The 25,647-nt window shown below is 40.8% G+C and overlaps 1 protein-coding gene across 1 annotated transcript; it reads right to left on the reverse strand.

Annotated features, from left to right (window-relative positions):
• Positions 1-338: 338 nt before the first annotated feature.
• On the reverse strand, positions 339-25,059 carry LOC126767700 (ankyrin repeat and KH domain-containing protein mask). The gene is given in 19 exon segments (XM_050485242.1): positions 339-767; positions 1,438-1,590; positions 1,660-3,356; positions 3,359-7,417; positions 7,678-7,999; positions 8,911-9,723; positions 9,996-10,223; positions 10,988-11,130; positions 11,201-12,635; positions 13,043-13,554; positions 13,639-13,750; positions 13,824-15,833; positions 16,108-16,567; positions 16,630-16,729; positions 16,792-17,053; positions 17,607-17,645; positions 22,129-22,919; positions 22,980-23,606; positions 24,915-25,059. Coding segments are annotated over 18 exon segments (13,638 nt in total). The 5' UTR covers positions 23,458-23,606; positions 24,915-25,059; the 3' UTR covers positions 339-743.
• Positions 25,060-25,647: the final 588 nt, after the last annotated feature.

Raw genomic sequence — 25,647 nt, forward strand, 5'->3', positions numbered from 1 at the left:
GTATACAGTAGTTATTAATAAATGTTGTTGAAGTTTTCGTTCTAATTGAGCGCGTTGCAAACTTTTTCTGCCGCTGTTTGGACTTTTATCGCTTTGCTCGCCTTGTTTTTATTTGTTTCTTGTTGTTGTTGTTGTGTTTTAAGTTTCGTTTGTTTTCGTATGCTTCACTTGCATTGCTCGTGCATAGAGCACAAATGAGCGATAAAAGAAAATAATTCAATCAATCGTGTGTTGTTTTATCGGTTTTTTCTTGTTTAGGTAATTAAATTCTCTCCGCAATTGTTGGTTTCTGTTTTTTTTTTCATTTTCTTTTTTGTATATAATAATCATTATGTATGTAATTGTTTTTTTGTTATTTTCTCATTTAATATTTATATTCATTCACTTCTTTTCAGCTTAATCCAAAGATATATACGTATATACGCGTAGGGTAGCTAAGTATGCATGTATGTATATATAAGGGTATTTTTGAGTGCGTGTATATATGTGTATGTGTGTATATGTTGTTGTAATAGTAGATTTTTTTGTAGTTTATGAACTGCCGCTTATTTTACGCCTTCTCCTTGTGGCCGCGCCGCTTCACCTGCTGGCAATCAATTTCCAATAACATTTTTTGTCAATATTCATTTAAAAATTTTTGTCGATAATTTCGCACCATCCTGCTGCTGCTGCTTTTGTTGTTGCTGTTGTTGTTGGTGGTGGTGGTGTGCGGATTGTTGTTGCTGTTGTTGAGCACTGAAGCATCAATTGGACCAATTTTGCCACATCTGTAAGTGAAAAAAGAAAAGCGTATAAATACAATTAAATTACTAAAATGAACAGCTGATTCTGTGACCAGGGTTGCAAATAACGAAATGAATGAACTTTAAATTAAAATTTCTGATTATTTTATTGTGGCGAAAATCTTAATTAAAAATAATTTTTAAATATGTATTCGAAAATATTGGAGTGAAAAATTAAAAATTAATTTTTAATACCGAAGTCAAAAATAAAAGCTTTTAATCACAAGTAAATTTGAAAAATGCGTGTTCTACATTTTTGAACTAAGGCTCGCACAGAGCCACCATATAAAATGGTTTTGTTGTTGTTGTTATAGCGGCAGATAACATTTCTGAAGTAATTTTGTGGAATGGTGCCGGGTTAACATTGCTTGACCGGTTTAAAAACCGGGTCTGTTGTGGTTACTTAGACATGACGATGCTCTTGAGCAGTGAACGGCAAACTTACACATTCAAACGATTATATTGTATCGATTTTTAATACTGACTTTACAATTTTAAATAAAATTTTAACTAATTTTAATGTTTGCAACCTAAGTATATTTTCAAATTAGAATTAAAAAATCGCTAGCTACTCTGAACTAATGAAATGAAATATTTTCATTGTATATATAGTTTTATTTTTCATTGCCTTTTTTATTTAAATTTAATAGCTCACCTGCTTGTCGTGGTCCCACATTTCCAATTTGTCAACGTGCCCCATTTCTGCGCCTTGACCCATATACGGGTAGCCATAGGGTGGCATTAGGTTCATCGCTGTATTCTGTTGCAAATTATGTGGTGCCATCGAGTTGTGATAATCGAGAGGCATCTGTGGATGAAAGAAATATGAAAATATGTCACTTACGTTGACCATGGTCCACAAAAGTGAAATGCTTACGTGAAATTGATCCTGCTGATGATGATAGTCGCCAGGTCCACCCATGCCACCCAGAGCACCGCCAGCTGCTGCGCCACCATAGAAGCGATATTGCTGCTTCATCCAATTCGAATGCTGTTGCACCTGCTGTGGTGGTGCCGCTTGCTGCGGTTTGTCCATCATCCAAGGGCCGTGCATTAGGCCAGCAACAGCTCCGGGCATACCGGAACCGCCCCCCATGCCATCGTCCATACCGGGGCCCGGCATGCCACCACCGCCGCCCATATTCATTGGATAGTTGTTGCATTTCCATGAGGCGCGTTCGGTGCCGATAGGTCGTGGCATTTTGCGCATATCCTCTTGCTGCTGCTGGGCGACATGTTGTTGTAGCAGATTGCCGCTGACTGCGGCGGCTTGATTAGGTGACATTGCTGCCGGGGAATTATTTCCTGCTCCACCCAGACCACCATTCTCCAAATTCAACACATCCATATAGCCCCCATACCAACGTTGAGCGGCGGCATTTGGCCCTGGTGGGCCATTTTGTGGTTGAGACTGTGCACGTGCACCAGGCGCTAGATTTGCACCCGGTGCCATTGATTTGCCTGTTGGGAAATTAGGATTTGCCGGTGGAGGCGGTGGCGGTTGATGTTGTTGGTATATGCCACCACCCAATAATGGCTGTTGCTGTGGTGGTTGACCGATTGGCGCTGGTGGCATCGAACCCATATTGCCTACACCGCCACCGGGTGCACCGAATGTCGAATTACGTAGATTAAGTCGTGATAGTGGGTGATTGCCATTGCCACCAACGCCACCCATATTACCATGCATTTGCATACCGTAAGGAGGTGGCATTTTCACGTGATGCGGCATACCTGCATTGCCAGCGACGTTCATTGGTTCAAAGAAACGATTCAATGGCGGTTCACCAATGGCGCCGGGTGGTCCGTTGTTGTTGTTACGCGCCGAGTGATTGGGACCGATCGGACCGAAGTTCATGGTAGGTGGTTGTGTGCTAACCGCACTGCCCTCTAGTGTGCCAACATTCGATGAAGGTGGCGTATGAGAGGCGTTCCCTACACCTGACCGTTGTTGTTGGTTGTTGTTGCTGTTTGGTGGCGGACGTTGTATAGCCAGACCACTGGCGGGCATACTCGATGAGGCATTGTTATTTGAGCTCATAGATGTGTTCACTACTGGTGGCTGGCCGATCGGTGCTGGTGGCTTAATAACACCGGGTGACATGTGTGTCTCGCTGCCATTAGCTCCACTGTTTGCGCTAGATAGCTGCATTTCTTTGGCTGAGGCGGCGGCAGCAGTGCCATTACCACCGGCCAAACTGACACCCATATCAACGCGTTCGCCAATATTTGTTGTTGTAATCGTGGTACTGTCACCACTTGTCGCTACCGAAGACGCTGTATTAATTCCGGGTGAAGAGCCCGCAGTCGACGTGTCACCACCTGCCTTGCTGGTCGCAATTTTGCGGTTATGCGTTTGTGGTATAGGGTTGCCAACACTGTCTATCAGTACTATACCAATCGGTGCAGACATCATATTGCTGCTGGGCGGAGAAGCCGAGTGATTCGATGAGGCCTTAGAACTTCCACCTACTGGTGAATTAAGAATATTGCGATTATAACCTGGTGCCTTTGAGGCATCCGCTTTGGGTAGCGAATCACTAACGAGTGCCGATGGTGAATTGTACATTTGCACATTATCCCCCACTGCGTTGTATAGTTAAAGAAAAGCGTGTATTCGTTGCTTATTTTTGAAGCGAGCTGTGAGCCGAAGCTGCCAGCTGTTGTTGCATTGTTAAGTCCGTCAGGGTGGCCAGTGGCTGTCGGTTCAGCACAGTTAATGACAAGTTGTTGTTGCTGTTGCTGAATATCCGTAGCAGTTCCCACTGTAGGATGTACTGCAGCGGCGGACGCCGGAGATCCGCTGTTCTGTTGCTGGTTCTGAATCTGCTGCATTTGTGAGACTTGCTGTTGCTGCTGTGCTGATGAAGCCGAAGCGGCAGTTACTGGTGAGCCTTGGTTACGCTTATTTGGTGGTCCGATTGGTGTGACGGCACGTGTGCCGGGTGCAGCGGCAAATGTTGCTGCTGTTGTCGATGTAGTTGTTGCAGTTGTTGAGCCTGACGTGAATGTTGCTGTTGATGTTGTTGTAGCAGAATGCGCGCTCGATACTGCGGAAGCTGCAGAAGCGGCGGCGGCAGCGGCAGCAGCTGCGGCAGCCGCAGCATTCACAGCAGCCACTTCAGCTGGATTAAAAACGCCAATAGGGCCAGCCAGCGCATTATTGGCGCTGTTGTTATTTTGATTGTTGCTACCTACACTACCGCCTAGCTGTGGCACTGAGGCGGCGCTGCTAGGAACAGGTTTACCGCGTCCGTAAGGTGCAGTTGCGCCTATACGTCCAGTGCTCAGGCCATCACCGACTTTTTTCGATGGTGAATTATGAGACATGTGCGCAGAAGCAGTACTTCCGCCCAATTTAGCAGCGAATGTCTGTGTATTGATAATGGTGTTATTGCCTCTCTCGCCATTACCCGAATGTTGTTGTTTGCCTGAGTTGCTAGCTTTCTGCGCATGCATAGCACTACTACCGTTATTGTTATGAGAGGAACTCGTAGACTTGTTATTGGCTGCGTCTTGAGATTTCAACTTCTGTGACGTGATTGTGGACTGCGACTGGCTGCCGCGATTACCCGGTTGTTGTTGTAGGAAAGCCGTTTTAGCTGTTTGCGAGCGCACAGCGTTCGACTTGCCACTGCCACCAGTGGATTGCGTTTTACCGCCCTTTGAGCTACCAGCAGCGGAGCCTTTAGAACTAGCACCGGTATTACCACCAACTCCTGAGCCGTTGTTATTGGCTGAGTGGGGACAGCCATTGCCGGCGTTGTTAGTTGTATAAGTAGCCGATACCGATGCCGATGATGATGTGGAGGAAGCTGTGGAAGCCGAGGAGGACTGCCCCGCTGATGCCGCTGTTTTGTTGTCCCAAGTGCCTACACTTAAGGGCAGAGACGACGCCTTTATGCTGGTATTTATGCGTGGCAACATCTGCAATATGTCTACGTCGGGATCCTTGATGAGTGCCAAGATAAGCATGTGTGCCTGCTTAGTGGCATCGGTTTGTCCTTTAATGGTAATGCTGCGTTCTGATTGGTTCTTGCCTTGTTTCTCAACCTCGATATGAGCGCCCGTGGTTGCGCGTATTGCGTTAATGTTGCTGCCGGCACGGCCAATAACACGCGAAATCGCGTTCACAGGCACTTGCACTTTCTTACATGTCATTTCAGTGGCAGTTGTAGGAGCAGTTGCGGTGGCACCTCCTGTAGCGCCACTTGCGTTGCCACTTGCAGCGGCGCTAGGGACACCTGCCGATGCGGACGAAGCACTGGTCGAAGCGCTGGTCGTGGATGAAGTAGTGCTACTTTGTTGGGTAGAACTCTTACGCACCACCTCTTTCCAGCCATCCTCGCCACGTTTGGGTGGTGTCGATTTGTGCTGTGTAGTACCGCCAACGGCCAAGTGATCCTCATGCTTTCCAGATTTGGCCTCTTCATTCAGAAGAGCAACGCTACTTTTCATGAGGCAACGTGAAGCTGAGAAAATTAGTGACTTCCGCGTAGTTGGGATGCCAGTACTAGCGGGGATAGGGATACCAGCCTTTGCTGCATGCGCGGCATAATGTGGATCTATAGACTTATCCGCAAGGTACATTGCATGTAGTTCCTGTTCACGTTGCGATTGGCGACCACTGCTAGTTAGTTGGCTTTCTTTCGGCGCAAGGTTCTCTTTCTCGCGTTGTTTGTTCGTGTCACGTTTTTTGCTCGCCTCTTCCTTCCGAGCGCTGAGCTGCTGACTTTCGATCTTTTTGATGGCTCCAGTTGATGTGCTGGTCGACTTTGCTGTGCTATGTGTATTCGTTGGCTCGCCTGCTTGTGTGCCGGACTTTTTTGCACTGGCACCATTACTTTTTGCCGGTGTTTGTTCATGTTCTCTATCTGGTTGTTTTTTGGCTGAGGCGGCTTGTTTGCCCACATTTCTGCTTGACTGCGCTGGTGTGTCTTCAGCTGGAGCAGCATTGGATGGCTGCTGTGCGCTGTTGTTTTCCTTGCTGTTATTACTTGGTGATGCGTTCTTCTTTTTCTTGTTATTTTTACCGTTTTTGCCATTTTTATCGGCCTCACGCTGCTGAACGTTGTTATTGCTGTTACCAACATTAACTGTTTTAATTTCGGCGCTCGAGCATGAGCCTTGATCGATGCCGGAATCGCCCTCTTCGCGGTAGTTCGGTACATTTTGATTATCGTCATCATCTTCAAGCCCATTCTCCTCACGATCACTGTCATCGTCTTGATCCGAGTCTTTTTCGTCAGCATCATTTGAGCCAGATATTTCACTGCCGCCGGTGGCGCCCTCCATTTGGCGTCGCTTCTCCTCTTTCTTTTCCAACTTCTTCTTCTTTTTACGCTCGCGACGACGCGCTGCAGCGGCTTTACGGCTCTCTTCACGTGTACGCTCATTATCCAATTCCTTGAGTAGTATGGAAGCATTTTCATTTGCTTTTACAGCCTGTGCCTCTTTGGCAGAACGTATGAATTTCATGCAATCGTGGCATTTCTCAGACAGTTCCTTATCACTGATGGTACTAATGAAGCGACTCATCTCCTGATCGGAGGGAAACTGTGTCACGAATTGTACCATCCATTTCACGGTCTTGGTGTGACCCTTACGGAAGGCAGCCATCAGACATGATACACGACGATTGTCTTGCGAATCAATGTCGGCATTATGGTTATATAATATCTCGACGACGCTCAAGTGGCCACCATGTGCTGCCAGCCAAAGCGGTGAATTGCCTTTTTTATTTTTCACCTCGACGGCGGCGTTACGTGCCAACAGTAACTCGACAAACTTCAAGTGACCCTTGTCAGCTGCAATAGTGAGTGCGGTGTCACGTGATGTCGGTACAGGTGCTGCGTTCACATCGGCACCCTTGTCCAACAGTACACGTCCTACATCAATATAACCTCCCGACGCCGCTTCCATTAGTGGTGTAAGTCCGGTTTTAGCGCGGTGCTCAACGTTCGCCTTACGATCCAATAGCAAACTGACCACTTCGTGGCGACCTTGGAAGCATGCGAGCGTTAAAGCAGTGTTGCGGTTAGTCTCAATTTGCGCATTTATATCAGAGCCCTGATCCAAGAGCAATTTAACGGCGGCAGTATGGCCATTCATAGCGGCCAACATTAACGGTGAAATACCCAATTTGCTGCCGGTGCGTGAATTTATCTCTGCGCCATGATTCAATAACAATTTTATAATATTCACATAGCCACCGCTGGCTGCCAAACTAAGTGGCGTATAGTCGGATACGTTACGATGTTCCTTGTTGGCATTGTGTTTCAGCAAGAGTTCAACCACTTCATAACGACCGCCCGAACAGGCCAAAGAAAGTGGAGTGTCCTTAGTGCGCTCCGATTGTGCCTCTAATTCGGCGCCGTGCTTTAACAGTATCTCGACAACCTTCTCATGACCCGCTGTGGCGGCCAGTATCAACGGTGTAAAGCCTTTCTTGTCGCGATGCTCGATGTTGGCATTACGGTTTAGTAATAGTTGAACGAGCTCTTCATGGCCGCCGGCACAAGCCAAAGTTAGTGCGGTGTCATGATTGGAGTCAGTTTCCGAATCGACATCGATAGTCTTGTCGGGTGTAGTAGTGGCAACGGTTTGTTGGTATTGTTGTTGATTCGTGGTATTCGCTGGAGAAAATAAAAATAAAAATTGGACATGGAATGTGTTTTTCAAATTATAGAATATGAAGACGAAGCCTCAAGAAATTGGATCACGATAAAAATAAATAAAAAAATTAAATTCGTACTGTATAAAATCGATAAGGTTTTTTAAGTCTCGAGTGTTGGATCACTCCGAGTTTTGTAAGCTATAATCTATATATATTGACGACACGAAATCTGTGTATACTTAAAGTAAAATAGCTTAACATCCTTTCCTAGACACTCACCTTGACTGCCTGCTGGTGTTTGACGCAGCGCAGCATAACGATTGCGCTCCTTACGGGACTGTTTGTCGATCGCTTTCTTTGCGATGCCGCCCGAGATTTTTGTCGATGTTATTATAGGTGGTTCGGGCAGTTGTTGTGCTGCCGCTGCGGCAGCTGCAGCCATTTGCTGTTGTTGCGTTGAGAGTGTGCAAACGCCGAGTCCAACATCATTCGTTAGTGGTGAGATAGTGGCATGGAATTGTGTACATCCTCGTGCTGCAGAAGGTGAGGCATTGCTGAAAGGGGCAACGACTGGTGGTTGCGTTTGTGTGGCAACTTGTACCTGTGGAAAATAAATAATTAAATTAAATGAATAAATATTCGCATCAAAGAGACTTATATACTGATTTGGCGACACTCTTTGGTAGGATATACATATATATCATTTCGTTACATACATCTCGCTATGATGTAAAACAACGCCTGTATATCTACTATATAAATTAACGGAATGAAAATATGGCGGTACGCTCTCGATCCTTTCTAACCATAGAACGACGGTTGCTAGTTTAGCGGCTGAAAACATTCATGAAGTAATTTGGAGGAGTGCTGCCGGTTTGACAATCCTTGATCAGATAAAAAACCGGGTCTGTTCCAGTTTCGGAGACCCGACATTCTCGGAAATGGATGGAACGACGGTCTGTCAGTGTATATGCGAACTAGTTCTATTTTTGAGATATCAATCTGAAATTTGGCATATATCCATTCCTCAACAAGATGCTGCACATTTATCGGAACCGCCTATATCGAACCTTTAACAAACTACACGTCCTTATATGGAGAACTTTTTATATTTTACAAGATATCTGCACGAAATGCGGAATGGATTATTGTTCAAGGTCGCAGTACAAACTACGAGTTCAGAACGGACTACTAAAGGATATAGCTGCCGTACAAACTGATGAATCGAAATCAATCAAACCTTCTATGGATTGGATTGATTGAAATACACAAAATTTGCCATGGATTATTACGCAACTCTTACTCCGAAAATATTATTCAGACCGGTCTGCTATAGCAAATAGCTGTCATACAAAATGACCAATTGAAATGAAGTCCTTGTAAGATTTTTTTTTAATCTTCGGACCATTCACACTTTAAGAAAAGCAAGTGGTAAGGCAATTCTAGCGTCGGTGCAGCTGAAGTTAACTTTTTTCGTTTTTTTTCATTCCTTTTCAATTTCAAACTTTTTACCTGTTGTTGCTGCTGTTGTTGTTGTTGCTGTTGTCGTTGCTGTAACTGTTGTTGTTGTTGCTGCAATAATAACTGCTGTTGTTGAAGATGTTGTTGCTTCTGTTTGAGGACTTGCTGATGCAAAGCATGTTGCTGCAGGAGCAGATTACTCTGCGCCACCTGATCGAGTGTTGTAGGTTGCTGTTGCTGTTGCTGCTGTTGTTGTTGCTGCTGCTGCATTAAACTTTCCGCTTGCTGCGAGAATTCATGCATCAGTTGTTGTTTTTGATTATCTGGCAACTCTTGCAACTGCAAATGCTGCAACTGTTGTGCTGCATCGTGCACATCCTGCTGCTGTTGCTGGTGTTGATGCTGCTGCTGCACCGACGGTGGCAGCTGGAACAGCAACTGCAACGATTGGGCCGACTTGTCACCACTCTCCACATTGAAGACGTAATTGGCTGCGGCGGCTGCTGCTGCCTGCTGCTGCTGTTGTTGTTGTTGCTGTTTCTGTTGCGGTTGTTGCTGCTGCTGCTGTTGTTGTTGTAGCTGATTGGCCGCACAGGCCGCCAATGCTTTGCGCAATCGATCGCTGGAACGATCCTGCTGCAATTGCTGGATCATATGCAACTGACGCTGCTTTAATTCTTCCTCATCTTCTTGCAGTATAAGTTGCTGGTGTTGTTGTAGTTGTTGATGCGGCTGTTGTAGCAGAAAATCACCTTGATGTGGCAGTGTCTGTTGCATTTGCTGATGCTGCGCAGCTGCGGCGGCTACGGCGGCATCATCTGACGGAAGCGGCAAAAACGAGAAAGTCTGGTGGTGTTGATGCTGCTGCGTTGTACACGAAAAAAGTATGCAATTATTATTATTGTTTTAACTAAATGAACTGAGACGTTTCAAGATCAGTAGAGGAATTGTTATGTGAGGTTATGCCAATTAGAAAGTTTACACAATTTTTTTTTTTGTTTTTGATTTTAATTTCGCTTTTTGAAGGGTTTGTGAGTTAAACATGCCAATATGTTGGCGATTTAGCCTGTGCAGGGGAGTGTGTTTGTGTATAGGTGTATGGGTGGGAGTTCGAAAATGATTAAAAAGGGGCATACCTGCATTTGCTCCCCCATTTGCAGCTCATGCTGATATTCGAGAAGCATTTGATTAGTTGCCTGACGTTGTTGCTGCTGCTGTTGGTCTTCGGCCGAAAGCAGCGCCTGCTGATGCGTCGCCATCAAGTGATCCTGGCCGGTCCACTTCGGCGTCGGCATCCAGTTGCTGCTAAAGCGGTTCTTGCATATTGAATTCAGGTCGCCCAGCTCGGCACAATTATGCAGCTCCTAAATAACAACAATGACAAAGAATAATCTACGTAACAAAAACATCAACAGCAACAGCAACGTGATTGTGAACCAAAAAGAAACTTTGCTCCAATAGAAAAATCATAAAATATTTTATTTTTCAATACAATCTTGCTATTCTCAAGCGAAAGGGGGGGGTTAAGAGAATTAAATTTGGATAAGTAGAAAGGATAAATTATAAATATAAAATAAATAACAAACCAACCAAAAAAAATCATAAAATTTTGGAGGACTCAGAAAAAAATAAAAATAAATTGATGATGTTTTAAAATATTGACGAATCTCGAATAAAAAACAATGGTAATAATAAAAGGGAACAGTAAAGTTGATAAACTATGTATATTCTATAAAGCTTTAGCAATTCGTTATCATTATCACATTAATTTATATACATATATATAGTATATATAAAAATAAATAAATAATAATACTAATAATACAGAATAGTAAGCTTGTTAAATTATCTCTATGAAGCTTCAGTAATGCACCGTATCATTGGTGTATAAAAAAATCAATACTCGGTTGAAAGTTTCTTCAGAGTTGTAAGAGGTCAAAAAAAATTGTAAACGCCTTATTAAAAATATTGCCACACATCTAACGGCAATATTTATTATCGTCAAGCACGCAACAAGTCATTAATTAGCAATTTATACCAAATTATTGAAGGCTAACTTAACTCAATAATAACGAAATCAATGCTTTTTGCATTATTATAAAATTATACAAAAATTATTTTGACTAACCTGCAACGAAGGATCATTTTGGAATATTTGCAATATATCATCCATATCGCCGGGAATATCGCCAGGGAATTGGTCAAAGCTCTCCAATGCTGGATACATGCCGGTAGCGGTTATGACGCCAGCAGCTGTGGCACCATCGACATCTACACAAACAGAAAAATAAAACTCAGCTCAAATTTGTACCTATAGTTGACACTCAATTTCAACACTTACCATGTCCGACCACCTTGACAGCATTGGCAATGTCAGCGGCTGCAGCGGCAGCATTTGCAACATCGGCTGCTGCGGCGGCGGCTGCTGCTGCAGTGCATTGCTGCAAGGTGCTGAACGCTGCGCTGCCTGAAGCTGTTTTGAAATTAGCAATCGGCGGAAAGACGTGCACCAAATCGGTTGGAAAGTCTTGACGGAAATCACAGAGTGCCTGAGACAATTCGTCGCTTTTATAGGCGACATTCGAAAGTATTAAATTCTCAAGCGCTTGCGGTTGACGATGTGCGCTCTTAGCACGTTTCGCGTTGCTTAATGCCATATCATCGTCATCCTCATCATCCTCATCGTCTTCTTCATCCTCTTCCTCATCTTCTTCGTCTTCTTCGCCACCAATCACATGCTTCCTTATATCTATACTCTCGTCATCGTGCAATGTCATTGTCATATCAATATCCTCCTCACAATTGCCATCCACTTCTCCTTCTAATTCTTCATCGTCTCCATCTTCTTCATCATCTTCGAGTACTTCTTCAATATCATCACCTTCCCCATCACCATCACCCTCTTCTTCACCATCCGCCTCACCGCCTTCATCGTAAGCATGTTGCTCCAACATATCATGCGCTGCAGCGGACTGATCGGCTTCAACAGTGGCATCTTCATCGTCTTCAGCTTCGCCATATTCGTCCATGTGCAATGCATTTTCATCAGCATTGTTTGCATCACCGGACATGGCAACATGCTCGAGCAGCATATTGGGTGCGGCAGCTGCTGCAGCGGTGACCAACGTTGCAAGATTCTTCATTTCAGCAACGCTCTCGCCATCCGGCTCAACATCCAATTCCACTTCCTCCTCCAACACAGCAATGCCATCTTCGCTGTAGATTTCCTGTTGTTGCTGTTTATTATCTGGCAGTGGTGGTGGTGGAGTCTCGGTTGGTGACTTCGGTTGGTCATCGAAGAAGCGTGGCATATCGTACAACTGGTAACGTTCCTTCAAATACTCTTGCTGTTCGGCGGCGCTCATACCGCAGACGGTTGCCAACGCGGCTGACGCAGCATCATCGCCCACATTGCGTGATTGCATTGCTTGGAAAGCTTGCAATATGGTAGAGGTAACCTCATGCTGCTGCTGCTGCTGCTGCTGCTGCTGCTGTTGTTGTTGATGTTGGTGGTGATCCTCGGTGCCGATAGCTGGCATGTGCAGTTGTTCTTGCATAAACGTTGCTGCTGCGACTGCCGCATTGGAAGGAGACGCCAAGGGAGAAGCTGGAGAGTTGTTCAATGCAATCGCGTTATCGCCACCACTACTCAAATCTAAACCGCTTGACAGTTGTTGTTGCTGCTGTTGTTGTTGTTGTGCGGCAAACGCCATTTGTGTCATGATAACCTGCTTTGTCTGCAGGCTCGGTTTGATTTCGTTGGTTAGAAGTAACGGCTGTGAATTGGTACAAGTGTTGAGGTTAAGGTAAATGAACGCACCGAGTATTCGGAAATTTTAAATAAACATAATCAAAGTTATAATTGGTTTGCACTTCAGTGGAGCTTTTGGAATTAAATATAGGTGAGATCGGATATACATACATACATACATACATACAAAACATAACCTCAATTCTAACAATTAGTCTAATTTAAAGTACATGGAATGTTCATAATAATATTTTCTCTATAGCATATATCCGCAATTCAAACTGAACGAACAAAATCGAGATAAAGATTTTGTATAACCTCTTTTATGCTAAGGAAATCACCCGTGCAAAGTATTTTAGTATCAGTGCAGGGCGAAGTTTTTTTTTGTTAATTATTTCACGCTATTTATCATATACAGTAAAGCATGCTTACCAATTTATTGTAAATGGATACCATCTGGTTTTGTTGTAGTACAGGCGATTGCGGAAATACAGTTTTACGGAATTTGTTATCCTTTTTCGATACTGGCTTAGCTTTTGGTCGATCACTTATAGCTGTGCTCTGCGACACTTCCGATGGAGTTGTGATTTGGGTGCTCTTTTGATTCAAATTGTTATTGGTATTTTTATTGGTGAAATTGCGATTATTTTGTATACTGTTTACTGCTGACATAGCCTCCAAAGCGGCAACAGCTAGACCACTATTTTTGTATTGCTGTGTGTTCAGCATAGTTTTAGTTGGATCCTGTTGCAATTGCTGCTGTTGTTGTTGGTGTTGGTGTTGACGTAGCTCTGTTGCTGCATCGGCAACAGCGCTGGCATCCAGTAATTCAATCATCATATTATCCGATGGCATGTTAAGCATTTGTTGAGATTGGGCGCCGTTGCCGGCATTGCCAGTTAGGAAAATCGAAGTCATTTCGTTATCGCCCAACGCACTCACACCTGCACATTTCCATTAGTGAAATATAAATAAAATACATAAATACAATAAAGTTCATAGAAGGCAGCGGCCATAAGACAACTTACCCGAAGCAGCATTGCTAGCCATGGCCTCAACGCCCTCGACACCAGTCAAGTCCATATAATTAACAGGTGGCAATGCATTTGCCGTTACAACCGACTTGTTCTCAATACCAATCTATAAGATTTGGGAATAATATTTTCGAAAAGATTTTCATTTATATTAAATTGTATTTAATTTCAAGTACTACCTTGTGGAATTCGGGTTTAAAGAAGCAACGACGCATGAAGCAACGGTTTTGTTGTCCATCTGCTTCACTACCAACTGCTACAATGGAGCCACCACTTCCGTCATCGCCCAGTGGTTGCGAGCGCACCTCGTCCGGCTGCTGTTCCTGCTGCTGCTGCATTTGCTCCAGCTGCTGTTGGTGTTGCTGCTGTTCAAGTGCGATATTAGCCAAATTGGGCGTTGGTAGGTTAAGCTCGAAAGGCGCTGGTGGCTGGCGATTCTTACGCGATGCATTGCTACTCTTCGACTTCATTGTAGGCTGCACTGAATGCTGTTGCAATTGTGGTTGCAATTGGAATTGTGGTTGTTGCAGCGATTGTTGTTGTGTAACAACACCGCCCACTGGTGGAGCTGGCGGTGCCTTTTGTGGTGGTGTCAAAGCATTTATGTGCGTCATGTCCAGTTCGAAATGTTTACGCTGTGCATTGTTACTGTGACCGGGTAGAGGTGGTTGCTGTTGCTGCTGCTGCTGTTGTGGTTGTGAGAGTTGCTCACGGCCCAATGTAAGGCCCTGTTCGAAACCGGTTTGCAAATGAAAGAGGCGCGACTTGGCAATTAAAGCCTCCTGCTGCTGTGCGCTTAACGAGTTGATGTCGATGGCAGCGAACTCCTCGCTATTTGCATCACCGGTCGAATTTAATGGCAAATGTTCTTCGGTGTAGGCGACAGCTGTGACAACATTGTTGTTGTTCGTGCCATTGGTGGTGGTCATTGTATTGGCGCTGAATTGTTGTTGATGAAATTGCTGTTGTTGATTCGAAACACGCATCGCTTCGGATACCTGTAAACCGGGCGGAGCACTCAACTGCTGCAACTGTTGTTGCAATTGTTTGTGTTGTTGCGGATTTACGAAGCGTAAGGTGTTATTTATATTCACTGGACCGGCGGCAGTGGCAGCATTGGCCGCGGCTGCTGCAGCTGCTGCTGCCGATTGCAGTTCGTTCTGGTGATTTTGCACGAATAACGGATATTTGAAGAGTAATTCCACACAGCGCGTGTGTCCACCTTTAGCGGCCTCAATCAACATGGTACTGTTGTCTTTTAACTTATGAAAGGGATCAGCGCCACTCTTCAGCAATAACTCGACTACGGCCTGATGGCCTCCCGCACAGGCTAAGGAAAGTGGTGTATGGTCGTTGCTGCTGCTTGGCTTATTGACATCAGCGCCTTTTTGGATAAGGTATTTTACAGTACATAAGTGACCGGCACGACTTGCCTTCATTAGCGGTGTACGACCGCCTTCGGATTCGTGCTCTAGTTCGGCGCCATAGCTTAATAACACCTCGGCTGCGTCCGTGTGTCCATTTTCGCAGGCATGTGTTAGTGCCGTGTCACCTGTCTGTGTGACTGCATGGACATTAGCCTTATTTTCCAATAGGTAGCGTACCAAATCGGTGTGACCCTCTTGCGCTGCCTCCATTAGCGGAGTGGAAGCACCCAGTTCAATGTTTGCTCCTTCTTTAATAAGAAATTCGACAACCTCACTGAAGCCTCCACAACAAGCGAGTGTAAGTGCGGTCTCTTGAGTCTCCTCTGTGGTGGCATTGATCTCTGCGCCTTTGCTCAAGAGCAGTGCAACCATATCTTCATGACCCTCTCGTGCAGCCTCCATAAGTGGTGTATAGCCTTCGTCGTTTACCTCCTCAATGTTAGCGCCACGCTCGATTAGTAAAGTGGCCAATTCGACGTGACCGCCACAAGCAGCTAAAGTCAATGGAGACTCAAACGAATCGGTTGGCATATTCACTTGGGCTCCCGAATCCAAAAGCAGACGCGCTACTTCGACATGACCATCCATTGATGCTTCCATAAGAGCGGTGTGCATTTCGTCGGTCTTGTGTTCCTGATCAGCGCCAGCTTGTAATAGAAAACGCACCATATTCAGGTGACCCTTGTAACAAGCCAGCGTTAGTGCGCTTTCTTTGAATTCGTTCGAGTGTGTATTAATACCAGCACCATGATCCAAAAGTACCTATAAATAAAATAATTGTTTTTTTTTTTTTGTTTTTTAAGTTTTGACACATGAAATTAATAAAATTATTATTATTTCTTCTAACATCAAATAAGATCAAAATTGTTCATTGACTCCCTTTGCACTGAGCACAATTCGCAATTTTTGATTTGTAACTCAATCTCAAAAGAGAAAGGGTCAGTGATAAGGCATAGTTAACTTGTCTCAAATCTCGGATTATCATCATTTGCTCTTAACATAAATTATGTGTTGTTGCCTAGACCTGGACGCTTACCTTAGCCACTTCAACATGACCGGCTGATGCTGCTTCCATTAATGGTGTATGCCCATTTTCGTTTTGTTCCTCCACATTCGCACCATGCTTTAGTAGCTCCTTAACTACTTCCACATGACCGCCGGCACAAGCGAACATTAACGGTGTATTTCCAGTGGCGCAATGGGCATTCACATCAGCATTGTGACTTATCAGTAGTTTGACGATTTCTACATGACCAGCGGAGGCTGCCTCCATTAAAGGTGTGCAATCCTTTTGGCCCTTGTCTTCTACTTGAGCTGCCTGCATGGCGAGTAGCACCTGCGCCAGCTCGTAATAACCAGCTGAGCAGGCCATCGAGAGTAAGGATTCGCCGTCATCAGTGGATTCGCTAATATTCATAGTATTTTTACTTAGCAATCGGCGAACGGTCGGAACGTCGTTGTCGGTGCAGGCGGCAATAAGAGTTTGGGAGAAAATTCTGCAAAAGATATGTTTATATTAATTTTCAACAGATTTTATGGTTATGAAAATTAAACATACGTTTTTTCGCGTGGTGTGTTGCCGCTTCGCATTTTGGTCAAAGCCTGTTTAGTCTCATCGATGGCATGGGTGGCATGACGTAACACAGGTGGCTTCTCACCTAAAATATTTCAAAACAATAATATATATATGTATAATGTCGGTCAATTTCTCTTCGTTTACCTTCGTAGTGTGCGCAGTTATTACCTTCCAGCAAAAAATCGCCAGTCGTTTCATTCGGATCCTGAATTTCTTCGTCATCATCCTCCTCTTCCTCTGTGGAGCCAACCGAGAAATTGCCACTCACTTCATTTGGCGGATCCTCGTCTTCTTCTTCATCCTCTTCGCCCTCTTCCTCATCATCATCTTCATCCTCGTTGTCTTCCTCAGATTCGTTATCCTCTTCATGCCCACAACTATCAGCATCAGATTCTGGGATATCATCCTTAAAATAATATTAATAATAATATATTACTGATTTTTAATTTCTAATGAATACGTTTTAGAAAGAACTTTTTTTTTTAATTTTAAAGAATACTTTTTAGAAAAAACGAAACACAAGCACTAAGGAATTATTACGGTAAGTATTTTCTACTTTAGAAAAGTACAAAAAAAAAAAATAATTAGAGCAAAGTCATAATTTTGATTAATGTAAAAGTTATTGAATGATGAACTAAAGCAATGGACGCGCGCATCCTTGTGTCTTTGGCCACCAACATGAAAATCTTCTAGGCGTTATTCCTGCCGATGTCCACTGTTAATAAGCCAATAAGTACCACAATGGCGTTTTGGCGTTCTTAATATCTTTACCTAGATATGGAGATGTTAATAAAATCTTTTGTTTAGTCAATATTTACTAAGAAAAACCGATTAATGTGCCAAGGCGTTTGATTAGGATATTAAGCTTTGTTATGCAACCATTGTCGTAACAGAAAGTTGTACAATTTTTGATTGCAGAGGTAGTTCTAGGTTAAAAATGCAAAAAACGCGAAACTTACCAGAAGATCTGGCCTTAGACACAAGCATGCCAAAAGGATCTATAAAAAGAAGAATGAAAGTAAAATATCAACAAAAATTAAATGAAACAAATGGGGATAAGTTATGCAGATCGATCGAAGAAAAAGATGTAGCGGTCAATTACTACCGCATACCACTGCTCACAAGCAGGTTAGAATTCGAAATGTTGATGGTATGTTTGCAGTCAAAGTCATCAAAATGATTATAGAAGTGAATGGAATTGAAAGAAAACTAAAATTTCCTCCAAGATGAAAATGTGGAAGTAATGAAATTGTTGTAGGGCGTCTTTTTATTATAATTTACAGCGATGTGTTTGGAAATGTCTGTCCTACTGTCGCGAATAACATCATACAAAGAACACTTTAATATATTCAAATTTCCAATTAGTTTACGTGTAATGCCTTTTATTGCATTTGATTTACTTAAAACATTTGAATCTGCGCTAAAACATTTGGATCATAGCTAATGAGAAATAGATTTAAATTTATTGTTGAGAATGTGCAATCAACTCTTTTTTTTATTAAAATCTTGTAATTGTTAGGAAACCTAACCTAGCAAAAGTATCCTGCATTATGTTTTATAATTTTTTTCTTTAGTATTATTATTTGTAGGGGAAACATAAACGTGCACTTCGTCAGCTCTGCATCCGTTCCCGTTTTGTACGGTCCACCATTTTAAAGACTTCGTACATTGCCTTTGTTTGATCAAAGAGTCACACAGAATTTTTACGAATGCAATTAGCAGTTACAGACACACAGCGAAAATTACACTGAAAAAAATATGTGCACGAAAATTCATAAAACAACGTGACCAGCCCAAACAATGCAGCGCCAATGATAATAATGATGACGCTGACTTTTGCAGTCACCATCGGCGCCGACGATGACAGCGACATCAACTAAAGATGCAAAGCCGACATATGTATTTACTTTACTATGGACCGGAATGGATTGAAAATGGAATGGAATGAGTTGTGCGCGATTATTGGTTTATGCTTTGCGCACTCGTTTCTTTGCCAATTTCTCTTTTAATTTCATACATATTTATATATATATATTTTCCTACTTATGTTTCTCTTGCCTGATTTTGATATTAATTATTGTCGCTATTCATTTATCACACGATTCGCATATTTGACATTATACTTTCATTTTACATTTCTCGAATTCTATTTTATACACTTTGCTGCCTTGTACCAAGCCCAAAAAAGAAGTAAATAAAACAAACAAAAAAGATTAAATGAAAAAAACTCGAATGGCCATCCATTCGTTTTCTTTCGGAAATTGGTTTATTTTGGGGGTTCGTTGGTCTGTCTGTCTGCCGCAGCTTGTTTGTTAGCCATTGTCAATGGTTGGAGAATTTAAAGAATTGTATGAATCATCAGCAACAAATTAAGGCGAAGCTCAATAATTCTCAGCTGCTTTGAAAATCATTGCCGGAACTTCATACTTTGCGCATACATCGTGAGCAAAGTTCAAACATTTTGTTAAATACTACTCATGAATGTAGTATATACATACATATGTAAATAGCAATTATGTTATATTTTTATTGCTACTCATGACCCCATATGTACATACATGTATGTATGTATATGCACCGATAAATATTGTTGAGCATTCATACTAGGTATAGCAGTTGTCTGCGGTTTGCACGTTTTTCTGGTATTTAACCTTCAAACAAGAGAAAAAATCAATTTCCAAAGAAATTTCACTATAACGACAATGTTGTTCGTAGGAAAGTGCATTTACCCAACTTTCTGTTTACTAATTTACATCTTTGCTCGTTTGATATTTCAACAAGTTTTAGTATTTGTAAATCAGTAAGATGTTTAAATGTTTTGATTATACGTATGCATATCAATAAATGTATGTATGTACGTAGATGCATTATGTGTGTGTAAAAGAAGATATATAGTGATATTTATGAAAAAGGGAGGCAATCCAAAGTAGTTGGTCACTTATCATTTAATGCCTTTGAATAAGACAAAAATAATACAAAATGGGGTCAATATCGAGGGTACGAACTCCCGCGAGTTATTATGCTTTATTGATTTTCGCGGCAATTGTGATTGTGTCCAAATTATGAAGCAGAGTTTTGACAAAAATGCTGACTATTCATTTACCACTAATCATTGGATGAGTAACGATCTTAGGAACAAAAATTCCTAACCTCAAATTCCCTAATTCCCAATTAGCTGGAGAAATTTTAAAAGAATAATGTATAGTATATATCTATCTATCTAATGTATAGTACACATGGATATGTATGTATGTTCGCCTGGTTATGTTCATTTTATGATTAATTTAGAAATGAATATTCCCATGAAAAACCAAAAATCGGATCCGAATCGATCTTAGAAACGAATTATTCCCAACTATCTACTAGCTGAAAAAAATTTAAATGAATTACGAAATAAATTTTGTTTAATAACACGATAAGACTAAATTGGATATAGTTACAGATAATGCCATGAAATGATAAGTTAAAAAAAATTATCTTCAAAATTTTAAATATTTCATGCCTAAAAATATGATAACTGAACTGTCTGATATGTGTATGATCTGTTTTTGTATGCACATACACTTAAATTTAAACTCTCTCAAGCTGATCCAACAATTTACCAACACAAAGTCAAACAAATAATAAATCTTTCAACACGCCGACCGCACGAACAACCGACCGACTGAACGACCATTTGACTCAAAAAAAGTCGAAACTAACCAAAAATCAGTACTAATCAACAATATACAATAAAATATTTTTTTCCTTCGCACGCGCAATCGGTATTTACTCGCTGCCAGCAGGGGCAAAAATGTGGAAAACTGAAATTAAGCAACGTGTTTTGAGTTTGTAACAATGATGAAAAAGCAAAGGAAACGATGGCATTGCTACAAAAGCAGCAAAAACCACACTACAGCTAAATAAATAAAACGCAAATATATACTATGTGTGTACACTTAATGCAGTATATACAATTGAAGGTAGGTAAAAATCATTTAATTTATGAATTTATATGTATTGTAATCTATAGCAGAGGAGACGACGACTTCAAAACAATGACAACAGGAACAGCGACGACGGAATTACATACATACATTTTTGCATGCGACATTATGCGGGTACATAGCATAGTCGGTATGTATTTTCAATTCCGATCTAACGACAATAATGATGACGATAGCTAAAATAATAAAATACGCCACGGGAATGTCGCTACAAAGGGGAAGGAAAAACCAACCTACACAAATATCATAATTATTAAAGATAATAATGGCAATGTGACGATAATAGCAGCAGCGATGGTTGAAAAGAACTATGATCAATAACCACAATAAGGGCGACTAGACACAACACTGTGTTTGTTGTACAGAAACCTACATATATGTGTGTACAAACATATGTACATTTATGCGTGTATGTGTGTGCTTACACAAAAAATATACTTATTTGTACAAATATTAAACTTAGTGATCACAGAGTCAGTCATTTTGGTTGTACGAGGTTGTAATTACATACAAATATACATCAAGAAATTATTATGACAACAGCGGTGAGCGTTGTGGCGTTTTTGTACGAATCATTGACCTCAATCGCAGTGGATTTTAGAAAGAACTGTTTCTTAATCAAATGCAAATAAATGAATATTCTTAGAACTATTCATACTAAAATGTATTACTAAATCTTAAAAAATTATTTCAATTGTTTTACTTGGTGCGCCGTAAAAGATTATCCTCAACCTGGTATATGAGACTAGCCGCCGGAGAAATAAAGTATGTAGTAAAATATATATTTTGAAGAAGTCCAAGGGTTATGGATACACACATGGTGAGTCAATAAAATAATATATTTTATAGCGATAATAATATTTCATCATTAATGCTAAACAAAGAAACTGGACAAATGGAGTGTTCAATTGTAATTACAAAACGATTCGAATTTCAATAGTCACATTTCAAATATGCCATGATGTTTTCGTTAGCTCTGAATAACACTGACCTTACTTGTTTTTGTGGGAACACTTATGCACATGTCCCTGTACATCTGTATTTAATTTTTCAGGTAGTGCAATATGCACCCAGTAGCAGGCACATACGCTCTGCCAAAGATGAGTAATATGATGATAATGACGATGACGATAATGATGTTGAAAGTAAACGAACTGAAAATCGATTTATAGAAGCTATGTTAAGGGACAAAATGGAGCTCTATGTAAAATAAACTGTAAACACTACATATAAAATATACACATGATTGTATACATAAATATATGTATGTATCTACGTTTTAGGGCAACTGAGCTAAACTATATTGTTTATTCCATCACCATAGCTTAACTACTTAAAAAACGAACATACAAATTAAATTGTCAACTTTTTCAACGATCAACGTTTTTAAACATATGTAATTGGATTTTATAGTTCAAATATTCAGATTTGTTTAGAAATATAATGAACATGAATTTAATGAAAATTATTGAGCGAATTCTTCTTAATAACTTACCGATTCTGAAACTGACTCTTCATCAGATTCAGATAGATCTGGTGGTTGGCGGGATAGTTCCGTATCAGTATCCGAATTTTCGCTGGGTCGCTTATGACGTGTGTCAGACGAGGCCAACGATAAATTGGACGATGTTGACGATGAGGCGGAACGAGAATTTCCAGCTATGACGGTGGGTATACCAACAGCTGCAGCAGCATCAGCAGCTGAAGCTTTCAGTTTTTGCTTAATAGCTGCTACTGCTCCAACACGTGAAGATGTTCCAGAATTGTTATTGCCGGTACTACCGTTTCCGCCATTGCTACCATTGTTTTTTGTAGGAGCTGTGGCATTCTGCGATGTGTTCACTAGTAATGACAGGGGATTTGTTTTTATTTGGTAAATTTTTGCCTTTGCCGATGCAGTTGTGGAAACAGCCACGGTTGAAGCATTGTTAGCGGATTTTTTATTTGTGGATCCCAATGCTTTACCGTTGCTACTGCCGCCGGCTGGACTAAAGGACGTTGTTGTATTGGCAGGTGCGTTCGAAACTATTGCAGGAATAGATGACGGATTAGAGGTGTCGGTGTTGTTACTACATCCAGTACCGCTATCAGTACCAACTCCCGTACTTGTGATTGTTGACGCTGGATCAGGTGTTGTACCACTAACGCAATCGGCCGCAATGGCGTTTGCGTTAACATTGGCACTGGATGCGGCAACTTTGGCGGCTGCAATTTTAGACATTTTACTGTTATTCTTTATATTGATGCTAGTACTGCTATTGCCATTAACGGCGGCGGCTGCGGGAACTGCGGAAGCAGAATAATTATTATTGTTGCTTATAAGTGATTTAGTTGTATTAATTTTACTGTTATTATTGTTGGTAGCCGTTTTTTTGCTGCCTGCTTCTGGGACAACTGCAGTTATACTTTCGCTACAACTATCAGTATTGATGGGATTAGCGGTCAAGATTTTTTTGTTTCCTCCACCTTGTTGTGTTGCATTCCTTGATAACTTTTTTAAGGAGATGTTGGTTGTGGTAGTTCCAGATGTAACAGCGGCGGCTGCTACAGCTGCTAATTTAAGACTATTGTTATTGCTTTTATTGTTGTTGCTGTTAACGTTAACTGCTTTCTTTATTGATTGCAGGTTCGCTGACTGCTTCAATTTGCTGGCAGTAGACTTTTGAGCTTTAATTGTTGAAGCCACGGTAACTGCTGATGTTGATGCCGATGCGGGTGTTGTTGTTGTATTATTTATATTAGACACTGACGTTGGTGTCGACGTTGTAGTTGTTATAGCAGTAGAACACACACTTAAGTCGTTACTTTTATCATCATTATTCATTTTCCACCGTTTTTTTTTTTTAATTTTTCACTACACTATGCGTATAAGCGTGAATATTAATATTTCACTTTGTTCTGTTATAAATTTAATCACTTTTTGATTCGTTTTAGATGTTATTGTTCCACTTAGATCTATATATTGAAGATTTTCTAATGATATAGAAACGATACACTTAAATTATGTATATACATATGTGTAATTTTTCTTAATGTAAATTTTAAAACTACACTGATGAGAAATACGTACTTTGTGTGCTATTGCAGAGCTGTGCAATGAAAAGAAAGAAAAGCAGAGTAGAGCGACTTTAGGTCGGCTTATTCTATTCGTTGTTTGTTCCTTTTATTCTAGCCCTAAACGTGTTTACAGTGTTGCCATCAGAGTTGCAACAAAGCGAAAAAGAATCTTTGCAAATACAACTCTGAGTGAAAGATAATTATTAAACATACAAATTTTGGACTACACTTAACAGATGAAAAATATTTTTCTGCTACTAATAGAAAAAAGAAACAATAATATTTTGGACTACAGTATTTGCATTTGAAGCACAATACTTGTCATATGCAATACTTCTACTAACTTATATTTTTGCTAAGTGGCAACGTTAGTTATCATCGCCATTTCGTCACTTTCTCATTTTCTTTTATAGACTATTCTACCTTGCGTCTTGCACTTTTAAAATTTTCCGTTTTTCCGACTATCCTCTAAATGGCGAATATTCGTTTTCGCTAAAAGAAATTCCTCGAAGCAGAATTCAAACCAAGAGGAAAAAATTACGTTTTTCAAACAACAAAGCAGGGGCGTTTACACCGTACATTGACAAACTCTTATACATTTAAATTATAATTCTCATAATTGCAGGGTTCTAAAAAAAAACTTTGAACTTTACTTCTTATAGTGTTGTAGTTGGAAGAATGCTTAATCTTGTCAAATACAAATGCATTTTTTAAACTGCGAAATAACTACAAAAAAATTTGAACATTCGCCATGGCCTTTTTCCAACTTGTCACTCCATTTTCCTAGGCAATTAAATATATTCTAGATGACAACTATATATGTATAAACAATATTATACTACCCTATCCAATGGTTTAATCCTCCATGAAAATTATCTAACAAAAGTAAAACATTTGAAATATTAAATACTTCAATTTACATTTTACACGACAACCGAACTATGATCAACCAGCCGAACGGACGAGCCATAGGCACCTACCGAGCGAACGATTAACATTTTTCGAGACTTCTCGGAAGCAAAACACAAAGCACAAGTTAAAGAAAAAATGGTCACAAAGTAGAAAACGAATAGCCAGCGGAGCCGCACTCACATCGCCTCACTCATTGCTCCCTATACACACTCATGCACACGTATTTCACATAAGCTAAGTGTGTAATGAAAATTTTTTCTCGTGAAAGGCAAACTTTTCAAACGCAATTTTATGATTATATCTTTTATTTACCGCACTGAAATTATGATCAAATAACACTCTGCCACTTTAATTATAGTTTTTCAATAGTTTTAAGATTTACCGTTGCGATTTTCTAGCAATTTTTAGCAATTTCCTGCTGCAGCGATATCGTTTTCGGTATCGTTCCGTCACGAACGAACGACAGGCACGAGGAACCATTCGTCAGTTTTAGACAAGAAGAACAAGCAGGAAATAACGAGAGATTATTATTGCCACCTGTAACAATTGTTTTTAGGAGTTTTGCTCAAAACAAAATCATGTAAATTTATTTTTAAAATAATGTTTAATTGTCTAATTAAATATATTTTTACAAATAAAATTTCTAATTGCACAACTAAATAACAAAAAATTATATAATTTATTAATTAACATCATCAAACATAAATGACGGTTATGGTATGATATCTGCGAGTTATCTCGTATTAACCGTTAGTACTTCCTCCCCTTCATGGATAAGTTATCATTTTATAGAAATGGATAAAATATATATGTAAGATTTTTACTTATTTTATTATGTGCAATCAATTAAAACATCAACTAAAACAAACCTACTAATTATGTACGTAATGAAGACTTTAGAAAACCACTCAATTTTAGGACCAGTGAAAGAAGTGAAATCGTTAGCAATAAATTGTTTTCGATAGCAGGCGTGAGCAATGTTGAGTTTGTATTTTAACAATATTGATTGACACTTTTATATATTAGAAATTCATTGTTCCCAATA

This window comes from Bactrocera neohumeralis, chromosome 2 (genome assembly GCF_024586455.1).
Source record: "Bactrocera neohumeralis isolate Rockhampton chromosome 2, APGP_CSIRO_Bneo_wtdbg2-racon-allhic-juicebox.fasta_v2, whole genome shotgun sequence".
NCBI classification, from domain to species: domain Eukaryota; kingdom Metazoa; phylum Arthropoda; class Insecta; order Diptera; family Tephritidae; genus Bactrocera; species Bactrocera neohumeralis.